At 38.5% G+C, this 15,656-nt stretch overlaps 1 protein-coding gene across 9 annotated transcripts in view; it reads right to left on the bottom strand.

Moving 5' to 3' along the window:
* Abca16 (ATP-binding cassette, subfamily A (ABC1), member 16) overlaps nt 1-15,656 on the bottom strand; it is a 185,656-nt gene that overhangs the window by 81,475 nt on the left and 88,525 nt on the right. For all 9 annotated transcript variants that reach the window (XM_087607578.1, XM_087607580.1, XM_087607590.1 and 6 more), the window contains one exon: nt 13,762-13,896. In XM_087607578.1, coding sequence (XP_087463704.1) covers nt 13,762-13,896 — 135 coding nt within the window. The remainder of the gene's footprint in view (nt 1-13,761; nt 13,897-15,656) is intronic.

The raw sequence follows: 15,656 nt of genomic DNA, 5'->3' as shown, positions 1-15,656 counted from the left end.
TAGGGCTCCATCTGTTTCAATTTTGTGGAATAGTTTGGATAATATTGGTATGAGGTCTTCTATGAAGGTTTGATAGAATTCTGCACTAAACCCGTCTGGACCTGGGCTCTTTTTGGTTGGGAGACCTTTAATGACTGCTTCTATTTCCTTAGGAGTTATGGGGTTGTTTAACTGGTTTATCTGTTCCTGATTTAACTTCGATACCTGGTATCTGTCTAGGAAATTGTCCATTTCCTGAAGATTTTCAAATTTTGTTGAATATAGGTTTTTATAGTAAGATCTGATGATTTTTTGAATTTCCTCTGAATCTGTAGTTATGTCTCCCTTTTCATTTCTGATTTTGTTAATTTGGACGCACTCTCTGTGTCCTCTCGTTAGTCTGGCTAAGGGTTTATCTATCTTGTTGATTTTCTCAAAGAACCAACTTCTGGTTCTGTTGATTCTTTCTATGGTCCTTTTTGTTTCTACTTGGTTGATTTCAGCTCTGAGTTTGATTATTTCCTGCCTTCTACTCCTCCTGGGTGTATTTGCTTCTTTTTGTTCTAGAGCTTTTAGGTGTGCTGTCAAGCTGCTGACATATGCTCTTTCCTGTTTCTTTCTGCAGGCACTCAACGCTATGAGTTTTCCTCTTAGCACAGCTTTCATTGTGTCCCATAAGTTTGAGTATGTTGTATCTTCATTTTCATTAAATTCTAAAAAGTTTTTAATTTCTTTCTTTATTTCTTCCTTGACCAGGTTATCGTTGAGTAGAGCATTGTTCAATTTCCACGTATATGTGGGCATTCTTCCCTTATTGTTATTGAAGACCAGTTTTAGGCCGTGGTGGTCCGATAGCACGCATGGGATTATTTCTATCTTTCTGTACCTGTTGAGGCCCGTTTTTTCACCAATTATATGGTCAATTTTGGAGAAAGTACCATGAGGAGCTGAGAAGAAGGTATATCCTTTTGCTTTAGGATAGAATGTTCTATAAATATCCGTTAAGTCCATTTGGCTCATGACTTCTCTTAGTCTGTCGACATCACTGTTTAATTTCTGTTTCCATGATCTGTCCATTGATGAGAGTGGGGTGTTGAAATCTCCCACTATTATTGTGTGAGGTGCAATGTGTGTTTTGAGCTTTAGTAGGGTTTCTTTTACGTATGTAGGTGCCCTTGTATTTGGGGCATAGATATTTAGGATTGAGAGTTCATCTTGGTTGATTTTTCCTTTGATGAATATGAAGTGTCCTTCCTTATCTTTTTTGATGACTTTTAATTGAAAATTGATTTTATTTGATATTAGAATGGCTACTCCAGCTTGCTTCTTCTGACCATTTGCTTGGAAAGTTGTTTTCCAGCCTTTCACTCTGAGGTAGTGTCTGTCTTTGTCTCTGAGGTGTGTTTCCTGTAGGCAGCAGAATGCAGGGTCCTCGTTGCGTATCCAGTTTGTTAATCTATGTCTTTTTATTGGGGAGTTGAGGCCATTGATATTGAGAGATATTAAGGAATAGTGATTATTGCTTCCCGTTATATTCATATTTGGATGTGAGGTTATGTTTGTGTGCTTTCATTCTCTTTGTTTTGTTGCCAAGACTATTAGTTTCTTGCTTCTTCTAGGGTATAGCTTGCCTCCTTATGTTGGGCTTTACCCTTTATTATCCTTTGTAGTGCTGTATTTGTAGAAACATATTGTGTAAATTTGGTTTTGTCATGGAATATCTTGGTCTCTCCATCAATGTTAATTGAGAGTTTTGCAGGATACAGTAACCTGGGCTGGCATTTGTGTTCTCTTAAGGTCTGTATGACATCAGTCCAGGATCTTCTGGCCTTCATAGTTTCTGGCGAGAAGTCTGGTGTGATTCTGATAGGTCTCCCTTTATATGTTACTTGACCTTTTTCCCTTACTGCTTTTAATATTCTTTCTTTATTTTGTGCGTTTGGTGTTTTGACAATTATGTGACGGGAGGTGTTTCTTTTCTGGTCCAATCTATTTGGAGTTCTGTAGGCTTCTTGTATGTCTATGGGTATCTCTTTTTTTAGGTTAGGGAAGTTTTCTTCTATGATTTTGTTGAAGATATTTACTGGTCCTTTGAGCTGGGAGTCTTCACTCTCTTCTATACCTATTATCCTTAGGTTTGATCTTCTCATTGAGTCCTGGATTTCCTGTATGTTTTGGACCAGTAGCTTTTTCTGCTTTACATTATCTTTGACAGTTGAGTCAATGATTTCTATGAAATCTTCTGCTCCTGAGATTCTCTCTTCCATCTCTTGTATACTGTTGGTGAAGCTTGTATCTACAGCTCCTTGTCTCTTCTTTTGGTTTTCTATATCCAGGGTTGTTTCCATGTGTTCTTTCTTGATTGCTTCTATTTCCATTTTTAATTCCTTCAACTGTTTGATTGTGTTTTCCTGGAATTCTTTCAGGGATTTTTGCGATTCCTCTCTGTAGGCTTTTACTTGTTTATTAATGTTTTCCTGTGTTTCCCTAAGTGTGTTCATGTCTTTCTTGAAGTCCTCCAGCATCATGATCAAATATGATTTTGAAACTAGATCTTGCTTTTCTGGTGTGTTTGGATATTCCATGTTTGTTTTGGTGGGAGAATTGGGCTCCGATGATGGCATGTAGTCTTGGTTTCTGTTGCTTGGGTTCCTGCGCTTGCCTCTCGCCATCAGATTATCTCTAGTGTTACTTTGTTCTGCTATTTCTGACAGTGGCTAGACTGTCCTATAAGCCTGTGTGTCAGGAGTGCTGTAGACCTGTTTTCCTCTCTTTCAGTCAGTTCTGGGGACAGAGTGTTCTGCTTTCGGGCGTGTAGTTTTTCCTCTCTACAGGTCTTCAGCTGTTCCTGTGGGCCTGTGTCTTGAGTTCACCAGGCAGCTTTCTTGCAGCAGAAAATTTGGTCTTACCTGTGGTCCCGAGGCTCAGGTTTGCTCGTGGGGTGCTGCCCAGGGGCTCTCTGCAGCGGCAGCAACCAGGAAGACCTGTGCCGCCCCTTCCGGGAGCTTCAGTGCACCAGGGTTCCAGATGGTCTTTGGCTTTTTCCTCTGGCGTCCGTCCGAGATGTGTGTGCAGGGAGCAGTCTCTTCTGGTTTCCCAGGCTTGTCTGCCTCTCTGAAGGTTTAGCTTTCCCTCCCACGGGATTTGGGTGCAGAGAACTGTTTATCCGGTCTGTTTCCTTCAGGGTCCGGCGGTGTCTCTGGCAGGGGTCCTGCCGCTCCTGGGCCCTCTCCCACGGGAGCCCAGAGGCCTTATACAGTTTCCTCTTGGGCCAGGGATGTCGGCAGGGGTGAGCAGTGTTGGTGGTCTCTTCCGCTCTGCAGCCTCAGGAGTGCCCACCTGACCAGGCGGTTGGGTCTCTCTCTCACCGGGTCTGGGAGCAGAGAGCTGCTGCGGGCCGGGATCCGCGGGTGTGGGACTTCCGGTAAACACAGAACGTGCCCGGTCCTAGAGAAATTCTGCTTCCGTGTGTCCCAAGCTCACCAGGCAGCTTTCTTGCAGCAGAAAATTTGGTCTTACCTGTGGTCCCGAGGCTCAAGTTCGCTCGTGGGGTGCTGCCCAGGGGCTCTCTGCAGCGGCAGCAACCAGGAAGACCTGTGCCGCCCCTTCCGGGAGCTTCAGTGCACCAGGGTTCCAGATGGTCTTTGGCTTTTTCCTCTGGCGTCCGAGATGTGTGTGCAGGGAGCAGTCTCTTCTGGTTTCCCAGGCGTGTCTGCCTCTCTGAAGGTTTAGCTCTCCCTCCCACGGGATTTGGGTGCAGAGAACTGTTTATCCGGTCTGTTTCCTTCAGGGTCCGGCGGTGTCTCTGGCAGGTGTATCATTTATTTTTTTATTGGACATTTTATTTATTTACATTTCAAATATGTTCCTCTTCCTGGTTTCCCCTCCTCAAAGCCCAAATCCTATTCCCCCTCTGCTTTGTCTCTATGAGGGTTCTCCTTCGTCCACCCACCCATTCCTGCCTCACTCCTCTACAATCTCCCTGTGATGTGTGAAGCAATCCTCTAGTTTATATGAAGTTGGAGCCATGGGTCCCTCCATATATACTCTTTGGTTCGTGGTTTAGTCCCTGGGAGCTCTGTTGATATTGCTGTTCTTCCTATGGGGTTGTAATCGCCTTCAGCTCCTTCAGTCCTTCCCCTAATACTTCCATTGGGATCCCTGAGCTCAGTCTGATGGTTGGCTGTGAGTATCTGCATCTGTATTAGTCAGGTTCTGGCAGAGTCTTTCAGAGAACAGTCACACCAGACTCTTGTCAGCAGCACTTCTTGGCATCAGCAATAGTGTCTGGGTTTTGTGCCTACAGATATGATGGATCCCTAGGTGGGGCAGTCTCTGGATGGCCTTTCCTTCAGTCTCTGCTCCATTTTTTGTCTCTATGTTTCCTTTCTATAGGAACAATTCTGGGTTAAAATTTTGAGATGGGTGGGTAGCCCCATCCCTCAACTGGGGGCCATGCCCATCTACTGGAGATGATCTCTACAGGGTTTAGCTCCCCTTTGTTGGGTATTTTTGCTAATGTCATCCTGTTGGGTCCTGGGAACCTTTCACTTTCCTGTCATCTGGGACTTTCCAGTGGTTGCCCTCAGTTACCCATCTCCCACTGCTACATATTTCTATTCATTTTCCTGACTCTCTGAACTTCTCTCCTGTCTCTTCCCATATATGATCCTGCCCTCCTTTTCCCCCTCCTCCTCTTCTTCCTTCTCTTCTTCCTCCTCATCCTCTTCTCTCCCTCTCAGGTCCCCCCTCCATCTACCTCCTGCGATTATTTTGTTTCCCCTTTTAAGTAGGACTGAAACATCCACACTTTGATCATCCTTCTTTTTGAGCTTCATATGGTCTGTGAGTTGTATCGTGGTTATTCTTAGCTTTTTGCCTAATATCCACTTATCAGTAAATACATACCATGTCTGTTCTTTTGTGTTTGGGTTACCTCACTCAGGATGATATTTTCTAGTTCCATCCATTTGCCTCACAATTTCATGATGTCATTGTTTTTAATAGCTCCATTGTGTAAATGTACCACATTTTCTGTATCCATTCCTCTGTTGAAGGGCATCTGGATTCTTTCCAGCTTCTGGCTATTATAAATAAGACTGCTATGAACATACTGGAGCATGTGTGTTTGTTATATGTTGGAGCATCATTTGGGTATATGCCCAAGAGAGGTACAGCTGGGTCTTCAAGTAGAAATATTTCCAATTTTCTGAAGAATGGCCAGATTGTTTTCCAAAATGGTTTTACCAGCTTGCAATCCCATCAGCAATGGAGGAATGTTCCTATGTCTCCACATTCTCAAAAGCATCGGCTGTCACGTGAGTTCTTGATCTTAGCCATTATGATTGGTATGAGGTGGAATCTCAGGGTTATTTTGATTTGCATTTCCCTGATGACTGAGGATTTTGAACATTTCTTTAGGTACTTCTTTGTCAATTGAGATTCCTCAGTTGAGAATTCTTTGTTTATCTCTGTATTTGGCTTTCTGGAGTCTAACTTCTTAAGTTCTTTATATATTTTGGATATTAGCCCTCTCTGGGATGCAGGGTTGGTAAAGATCTTTTCCCAATCTGTGAGTTGACATTTAGTCCTATTGTGTTTTTTTTTTAAATAAGATCAATAGGCCCTTCCCTTTCCTTGCTGAGAAAGAATCCTGACAGATAAAAACAGTCTGGTTCCTTTGGAGGAACAGCCTTGTGTGATGTTTTATGAGATCAAAGGTTATAAGCCTACATCAGGTGTGATGTGAATGTAACCTTCTGATTTTAAAATCTCTATCTTCATTTGTGGCACCAAGAATCTTTCCCAAGCAAAAGCCTGTTGTTGGTCAGCTGGTTAGACTCACTATACTCTTAACTGGCTTAATTAAAGTGTAGTGATTTGTAACTGTCTCTCATGGATTATTTCAGTGTTACAGATGAAACAGAAGTTTCAGGATATATCAGGGAGCAAAGGATAGTCATTCCAGATACCAAAGGCAAAGTCAGTTCTATGATGTTCCTAAATCCTCCATAGATAGTTTAAATACATGGTACAATAAGTTCTCGGGCATTAAATAGACTACAAAAAGGATTGTGTTTCAATAATAAAGAATAATTAGCTATAGATTTAAGCAAAACATATATGAAAGAATCTAACTATTGTGGAGAAGTAAATTAAGCAATTTAACAAAAATAAAACCACCCAGTATCCTCCCCTCTGTGAATATAGATTTTCTTGAGTTAATAAAACCAGGAAGAGATACAAAGGAAAATCACCTTGAGTAAAAGCTATCAAATTGTACAAAAATTAGTGACAAATTTTTGTAAAATACAAGAAAAATAAAAGAACATGTCAGAAGGAAAATAAGAACTGAAGCAAATTTTTTTTAAATGAAAGCAACTCTTGTGAAAAGATACAACACAACTAATTCCAGTATTTAGGAGAAAGAGGCAGAAAGAGCATGAGTTCAAAACCAACCTAGTTACATAACAACACTCTGTACCAAAAATTAAAACACAGACAGAAGGCCAAGGAAATGACTCAGTGGTTAATGTGCCTCCAATATAAGCAAAAGAATAAGGGTCTGATCCTGAATTCTTGTAAATATCTGGTGGGCATGGTGGCCTGCTTGGAATTCCAGCTTGGGAAGGCAAAACAGGTGATCCATGGAACAAAATGACTATCAAGATTAGACATATTTGTGAGCTCTAGGTCTGACTGAGAGACATGCACACACCCATGCACAAACACATATAAAAGGAGAAAAAAAAAACAGAACTAAAAAACTTTTCAAATTATATAAAAATGTAGAAAAAGTACTTACACTTTATCATTTACTTTTAGAAATTATAAAAAATAATAAAAAGAAAGTTACTTAATCTAATTATTGTAGAAGAATTTTAATCCAGCCACATAGCTGGTCTGGCAAAGGATCACATCTAAATATCTGATCCATTGGGGGGAGGGTGGTAATGGGGGGAGGATGGGGAGGGGAAACCAATATAGAAGGGGAGGGGGAAGGGTGGTTAGGGGGATGTTGGCCCAGAAACTGGGAAGGGGAATAACAATCGAAATGTAAATAAGAAATACTCAAGTTAATAAAGATTAAAAAAAAAGAAATGCAAATAAAGAAAATATCCAATAAAAGAAAAAAAAATACATACAAAAAATAAATATCTGATCCAGCTGGAATGTTGTCCTAGATTACAATACAATCAAGATGTAATACACCCACACTTAGTATACACCATTAATCCCTAACAATGGAGGGATAGTTTGTAGAAGGAAGCATCCATGTTTGAAAGTGAAGTCTAACTGAAAGGCAGACAAAGTGATTAATCAAAGAGACATTTGACATAATGAGTCAGAGATAGGAAAAGCCCACCTCACAGGAGAACAGCAGAGGGAGAGATGCTACATAACAGCATCGAGAGAGAACAAAGACAGTATGATGTGGTGTGTGGTGGGTGCTGTGTGTGTGTGTGTGTGTTTGTAGGTCAGTTTTACCAGAATAATTTTACAGAAACAGGTTACAGAGACAACAAACTAGACACAGGTGAAGACAGAATGAGCCAGAGAATGAGAAAAAGCCAGAAGATTAGAACAGATTGCCAGAGTTAGTATGAGGCTGGGCAGAGCAATTCAATCAAAAGCTGAGAGAAGCTGGATTGAATCAAGTTAGTTTGCTAGAAGTTCCCAGGTCTAGGCCTAGCAATAGTTAGAACAGAGAAGGAAATGCTCTGGGCTCAGGCCAAGCGCCCCCCTCCCCCAGGCACACACACATACATACAGCTTGGGTATGGGTCTCACCTCATCACTTCATCTGAGGAAATAAAAGCATCATTTACAAATAATACAAGTTAAAAAAAAACAAATAATACAAGTCTATAGTAAACAACTAATGATCCAAAGCTAAGATTATATCTTTTATGAGATAAAAACAAACACTTCCATGTTCAGTGAAGCATAACTCATAATGTTCAAAACCTATCTATCAACAGATAAATGGATAAAAATGTGAGAAACAACCTGAAATATTATCTGGTCACAAAAGAAGGAAATCTTGTCACTTGTAACACATGAAAGAATGCCAGAGACCATTATAGTGAATAAATAGTCAGACATAGAAGCCAAAACTATGATTTCATCTTCATGTAAATATCTAAAAACACTACATTAGGGGAGAATAGTGGTTATTGAGTATTGAAGGAAATAAAGATATATTGGTTAAAAGTTATCAACTGACATGTACAAAAGAAATCTTTGGACCTAAGTACAACATGTAACAGTAGTTAATGATATAGTATTTTTATTTGAAATTTGGTAAGAGCATATTTTTACATTTTCTTACTAAGATGAACTATTAAAATCAATAGATGGGGGTTGGAGATTTAGCTCAGTGGTAGAGCACTTGCCTAGCAAGCACAAGACCCTGGGTTCGGTCCCCAGGTCCGGAAAAAAAAAAAGAAAAAAAAAACCAAACAAAATCAATAGATGGTAATGTATGTTAAATATCCAGGATGGTAAACCCTTTACATAGTTCACATATATAAAAATCGTACTGTATACATAGTATGTATAAAATATTTATGTGCTAATTTATAATTTTATATCCAATGAAAATATTCTGCCAGGACATACAAAGGAACAGTTTTGAAAAAACAAACAAACAAACAAACCAAAAAAGAAAACACTCTTAGATGAAGATGAAATAAAGCCAGCCCAGGCTACTATATCCAGCAAAACTCTCAATTAACATAGATGGAGAAACCAAGATATTACATGACAAAACCAAATTTACACAATATCTTTCTAAAATCCAGCCATACAAAGGATAATAGATGGAAAAACTCCAACACAATAAGGGAAACTACACCCTAGAAAAAGCAAGAAAGTAATCTCCTTGCAATGAAACCAAAAGAAGAAAGACACAAAAACATAATTCCACCTCTAACAACGAAAATAACAGGAAGCAACAATCACTATTGTTTAATATCTCTCAACATCAACAGACTCAATTCCCCAATAAAAAGACATAGACTAGCAGAGTGGATACATAAAGAGGACCCAGCATTTTGCTGCATGCAGGAAACACACCTCAGAGACAAAGACAGACACTACCTCAGAGTAAATGGCTGGAAAACAACTTTCCAAGCAAATGGCCCAAAGAAACAAGCTGGAGTTGCCATTCTAATATCAAATAAAATTGACTTTCAACCAAAAGTCATTAAAAAAGATAAGAAAGGACATATTCATATTCATCAAAGGAAAAATCCACCAAGATAAACTCTCAATCCTAAATATTTATGCTCCAAATGCAAGGGCACCTACATTCATAAAAGAAACCTTACTAAAGCTCAAAGCACACATTGCACCTCACACAATAATAGTAGGAGATTTCAACATCCAACTCTCATCAATGGACAGATCATGGAAACAGGAATTAAACAGAGTCATACAGAAACTAACCGAAGTTATGAACCAAATGGATTTAACAGATATTTATAGAACATTCCATCCTAAAACAAAAGGATATACTTTCTTCTCAGCATCTCATGGTACCTACTCCAAAATTGAAAATATAATTGGTCACAAAATAAGCCTCAACAGATACAGGAAGATAGAAATAATCGCATGCATCCTATCAGATCACCACGCACTAAGACTGGTCTTCAATAACAAAAATAATGATAGAAAGTCCACATATTCATGGAAGTTGAACAATGCTCTACTCAATGACAACTTGGTCAAGGAAGAAATAAAGAAAGAAGTTAAAGACTTCATACAATTTAATGAAAATGAAGGTACAACATACCCAAACTTATGGGACACAATGAAAGTGGTGCTAAGAGGAAAACTCATAGCTCTGAGTGCCTGCAGAAAGAAACAGGAGAGAGCATATGTCAGCAGCTTGACAGCACACCTAAAAGCTCTAGAATAAAAAGAAATAAATACACCCAAGAGAAGTTGAAGGCAGGAAATAATCAAACTCAGGGCTGAAATCAACCAAGCAGAGATGAAAAAGCCTATACAAAGAATCAACAAAACCAGGAGCTGGTTCTTTGAGAAAATCAATAAGATAGATAAACCCTTATCCAGACTAACCAAAGTGCACAGATATACTATCCAAATTAACAAAATCAGAAATGAAAAGGGAGACATAACAACAAAAATCTGAGGAAATTAAAAAAATCATCACATAATACTACAACAGCCTATATTCAATAAAACTGGAAAATCTGGAGGAAATGGACAATTTTCTAGACATATATCAGGTACCAAAATTAAATCAGGAACAAATAAACCATCTAAACAACCCCATAACACCTAAAGAAATAGAAGCAGTTATTAAAAGTCTCCCAACCAAAAAGAGACCAGGACTGGATGGGTTTAGTGCAGAATTCTATCAGACCTTCATAGAAGACCTCATATGAATACTGTCCGAACTATTTCACAAAATAGAAACAGACGGAGTACTACCAAATTCCTTCTATGAAGCCACAATTACTCTTATAACAACAAATACCCAACAAAGAAAGAGAACTTCAGACCAATTTCCCTTATGAATATTGACACAAAAATACTCAATAAAATTCTCGCAAAAAGAATCCAAGAAAACATCAAAATGATCATCCATCAAGTATGATCATGATTTATCCTAGGGATTCAGGGATAGTTCAATATATGGAAATCCATCAATGTAATCCACTATATAAACAATCTCAAAGAAAAAAAAAACATGATCATTCCATTAGAGGCTGAGAAAGCTTTTGACAAACTCAACACCCCTTCATGATAAAAGTCCTGGAAAGATCAGGAATTCAAGGACCATACCTAAACACAGTAAAAGTAAACAGCAAACCAGTAGCGAACAACAAAATAGAGAAAAACTTGAATCAATCCTACTACAATCAGGGACTCGACAAGGCTGCCACTCTTTTCTCCCTGCTTGTTCAATATAGTTTTCCAAGTCCTAGACAGGGAAATCAGACAAGGAAATGAGGTCAAAGGGATATATAGGAAAGAAAGATGTCAAAATATCACTATTTGCAGATGATATGATAGCATACTTAAGTGGCCCCAAAAGTTCTACCAGAGAATTACTAAGCCTGATAAGCAATTTCAGCAAAGTGTTAGGGTATAAAATTAACTCAAATAAATCAGTAGCCTTCCTCTACTCAAAGGATTAAAAAGGCTAAGAAAGAAATTAGGGAAATTACACCCTTTACAATAGTCCCAAATAACATAAAATACTTCAGTGTGACTCTAAACAAGCAAGTGAAAGATCTGTATGACAAGAACTTCAAGTCTCTGAAGAAAGAAATTGAAGATCTCAGAAGATGGAAAGATCTCCCATGCTCATGGATTAGCAGGATTAATATAGTAAAAGTGGCCATTTTGCCAAAAGCAATCTACAGATTCAATGCAATTCCCATCAAAATTCCTACTCAATTCTTTATAGAGATAAAGCAATTTGCAAATTCATTTGGAATAACAAAAAAACCCCAGGATAGCAAAAACTATACTAAAAAATAAAAGAACTTCTGGGGGAACCACCATCCCCGACCTCAAGCAGTATTACAGAGCAATAGTGATAAAAACTGCATGGTATTGCTACAGAGACAGGCAGACAGATCAGTGGAACAGAATTGAAGACCCAGAAATGAACCCACACACCTATGGTTACCTGATCTTTGACAAAGGAACTAAAACCATCCAATGGAAGACAGATAGCATTTTCAACAAATGGTGCTGGTTTAAATGGAGGTCAGCATGTAGAAGAATGCAAATCGATCCATTTTTATCACCCTGTACAAAGCTTAAGTCCAAGTGGATTAAGGACCCCTACGTCAAACCAGATACACTCAAACTGATAGAAGGAAAGGTGGGGAAGAGTCTTGACCACATGAGTACTGGGGAAAATTTCCTGAACAAAACACTAATTGCTTATGCTCTAAGATCAAGAATCGACAAAACTCATAAAATTACAAAGCTTCTGTAAGACAAAGGGCACTGTCATTAAGACAAAACAGTAACCAACAGATTGGGGAAAGATTGTCAATCCTTTACTAATCCTACATCCAATAGAGGGTTAATATCCAAAATACACAAAGAACTCAAGAAGTTAGACTCCAGAAAGCCAAATAACCCTATTAAAAATGGGGTACAGAGCTAAACAAAGAATTCTCAGCTGAGGAATACTGAATGGCTGAAAAGCACCTAAAGAAATATTCAACATCCTTAGTCATCAGGGAAATGCAAATCAAAATATCCCTGAGATTCCACCTCCCACCAGTGAAAATGGCTAAGATCAAAAACTCAGGTGACAGCCGATGCTGGCGAGGATGTGGAGAAAGAGGAACACTCCTTCATTGTTGGTGGAATTGCAAACTGGTACTACCACTCTGGAAATCAGTCTGGTGGTTCCTCAAAAAATTGGACATAGTACTATCTGAGGACCCAGCTATTACCTCTCCTGGGCATATATACCCCAAAGATTCTCCAACATACAACAAAGTCACATGCTCCACTATGTTCATAGCAGCCTTATTTATAGTAGCCAGAAGCTTGAAAGAACCCAGATGCCCTTCAATAAAGGAATGGATACAGAAAATACGATTTATCTCCACAATGGAGTACTACTCAGCTATCCAAAACAATGACTTCATGAAATTCATAGGCAAATGGATTGAACTAGAAAATATCATCCTGAGTGAGGTATCCCAATCACAGAAAAACACACATGGTATGCACTCATTGACAAGTGGATATTAGCCCAAAAGCTCAAATTACCCAAGATATAATCCATAGACCACACGAAGCACAAGAAGGTGGTCAACCAAAGTACAGATACTTCATTCCTTCTTAAAAGGGGGAACAAAAATATTCATGGGAGGGGACATGGAGGCAAAGTTTGGAGCAGAAACTGAAGGAATGGCCATTCAGAGCCTTCCCCACATGTGGCCCACATATATACAGCCACCAAAACTAGATTATATTGATGAAGCTAAGAAGTGCATGCTGATAGGAGTTGGATATAGATCTCTCCTGAGAGACACAGCCAGAGCATGACAAATACAGAGGCGAATGCTAGCAGCAAACCATTGAACTGAGAATGGGATCCCCGTTGGAGGAAGTTTAGAAAGCACTGAAAGAGCTAAAGGAGCTGGCAACCCCATAACAACAAATCCAACCAACCAGAGTTTCCAGGGACTAAACCACTACCCACAGACTATATAGGGACTGACCCATGCCTCCAGCTGCATATATAGCCAAGGATGGCCTTCCTGGGCATCAATGGGAGAAGAAGGCCTTGGTCCTGCCAAAGCTGGACCCCCAGTGTAGGAGAATGTCGGCTGTTGTGGGAATGGAGGGTGGATGGGGAGGCGAACACCCTTATAGAAGAATCCTTGTAGAACGTAGGTGTGTGTGTGTGTGTGTGTGTGTGTGTGTGTGTGTGTGTGTGTGTGTGTGTGTGTACAGGCTGTAATATTATACCCCTCACCACATCTAAATGAAACATTGTATTACGTTATTTATTAACACAAATTTTTACAAAATCACTTGTCACTATATCCATTACAGAAGAATGAAAATATGAAAATAATACATAGAGACAGAGTGAATAATACAACATTTATAAAATTATATTAACTCCAACCAAGCTCTGGTTCTCAGAGGACAACTATATTATGATGCAAATAAACAACAAAAACATCTCTTATTTCCTGGATTAGCTAATTATGAACAATCTCAATGCCTTTTGGTTTTCGGTTCCTGCAGGAACATTTGAAACAATACCTTGTGCAAATGCTTGATCTGGATTCCTGCCTCCAGGTTGGAAGGTTCAGCTTCATAACAGTTATGTACTACAGGGATAGACTTTGCTTCTTCTCCAATCTTTCTGATTTTTGGTTTGCCAAACCAATATGAGCGCTACATAAAAAGACAGGAGACCATAATCCAAAATAAGCACCAAAACCTTTTGTTTGTTGTTAATCTTTTCCTCAGGGCTTGTATTAGGATAAAGAGCTTATTAGACTATGCTCATTTTATTAACGAATAAATAGAAAATGTTAGTTATAATAACAAAACTTTTTTGAAAGGTAGAAAAAGAACATAAAGTTGGGCTGTTCTGTAGGGAGATGGGTAAGGTCTGGGAAAAGTTGGGGGATGAGAAAAACATGATCAAAACATACAGAATAAAAAGATTAAGTTAGAAAAAGGGACTGGACTTTGAATTGATCTATCACAAAGGGAATCAGATATCAATTGCATTCCTACAAAAACTAGACTAGCGGGTTTCATTAGGGTATTTTCTCAAACATTTAAACAAAATTTAACAGTTTTTATTCAACTCTTACAAAAAACATAAGGGAATACCTCCTTCTAATTCATTATGAGATCGGCATCATCCTAACACCCAAACCTGATACACTGTACATCTTATAATGGTGCAAAACTTTATAATATAACGCCAGCAATCTGAGTCCAGTAGTATATTAAAATGAGTATATGCATTCCAAAGTGAAATGTATTGCAGGAATGGGTCCAGATACTATAATCAATCACTATAGTATCATACTACTCATAGGATCATCTCAATCCATGCATGATAAAAATCTTAGAAATCTAGAAAAGTGTTTTCACGGAAAAAAAGCCTACAAAAAACTCCAAACTTATAGATAACAATACTCAATGATGAAGGACTGAAAACTTTGTTTCTTTTATTTTTAATTTTTTTTGAAAACTCCGTTTCTTTTTTTTCAATTGATAAGATATAATTGCCCAAATAAACATACAAAGCCCTGTACACATCCATCCTTAAGAATATTCATAACAACCTGTAAATACACAGAGTAGAATGTTAATATCAGCCTCCATGTTCTCTTCCTGTCTCTCCTCTCCTTGTCATTCCAGCCTCCTCCTCTTCCTTCAAACTTTTCTCCCACCCATCATTCCTTTTTGTCCAATGTCAGGCCTCATTTTATCTTGTACTTGCCTTCACCTGCATAATGAAATCATCCCACATTTCATCCTTTTTTCTAATAAAAAACTTTTCTCTCAAATATAAGCTGAGTACAACTATTATCATTTTGTAATTAAAAGCATTACATATATCTAACACCCAATCCAACACTTTATCAGTTAAATAGAACATATAGTTATCCATTCAAGCTTAAGAAAGGCTTAAAATCTATATTATATCCTGGCTAGCTTGTATACTATCTGATAACTATCTAATAAAATAGGTATTTTCAAAGTTAAACAGCCTGATAGGCTATGAGACTATCAATCCAATAAGAAATTGATTTAGTCTTGCGTTTATTTCCTGCCTTCCACTCCTCTTGTGTTTATTTGCTTATTTTTGTTCTAGAGGTTTTAGGTGTGATGTTAACTGCTAATATATGTTCTCTCTAATTTGTTTTTGGAGGTACTCAGCGATATGAGTTTCTCTCTTAGTACTGCTTTCATTTTGTCCCATAAGTTTCAGTATGTTGTACCTTCCTTTTCATTAAATTCCAAAAAGGGTTTAATTTCTTTCTTTATTTCTTCCTTGACAAAGTTGTCATTGAGTAGAGCATTGTTCAACTTCCATGTATATGTGGGCTTTCTGTTGTTTGTTGTTATTGACGACCAGCATTAGTCAGTGGTGATCTGATAATATGCTTGGAATTATTTCAAAACTTTTGCAT

The sequence above is a fragment of the Rattus norvegicus genome, chromosome 1 (assembly GCF_021556685.1).
Source record: "Rattus norvegicus strain SHRSP/BbbUtx chromosome 1, alternate assembly SHRSP_T2T, whole genome shotgun sequence".
Taxonomy (NCBI): Eukaryota; Metazoa; Chordata; class Mammalia; order Rodentia; family Muridae; genus Rattus; species Rattus norvegicus.
This window is presented reverse-complemented; position numbering and strand designations above follow the sequence as displayed.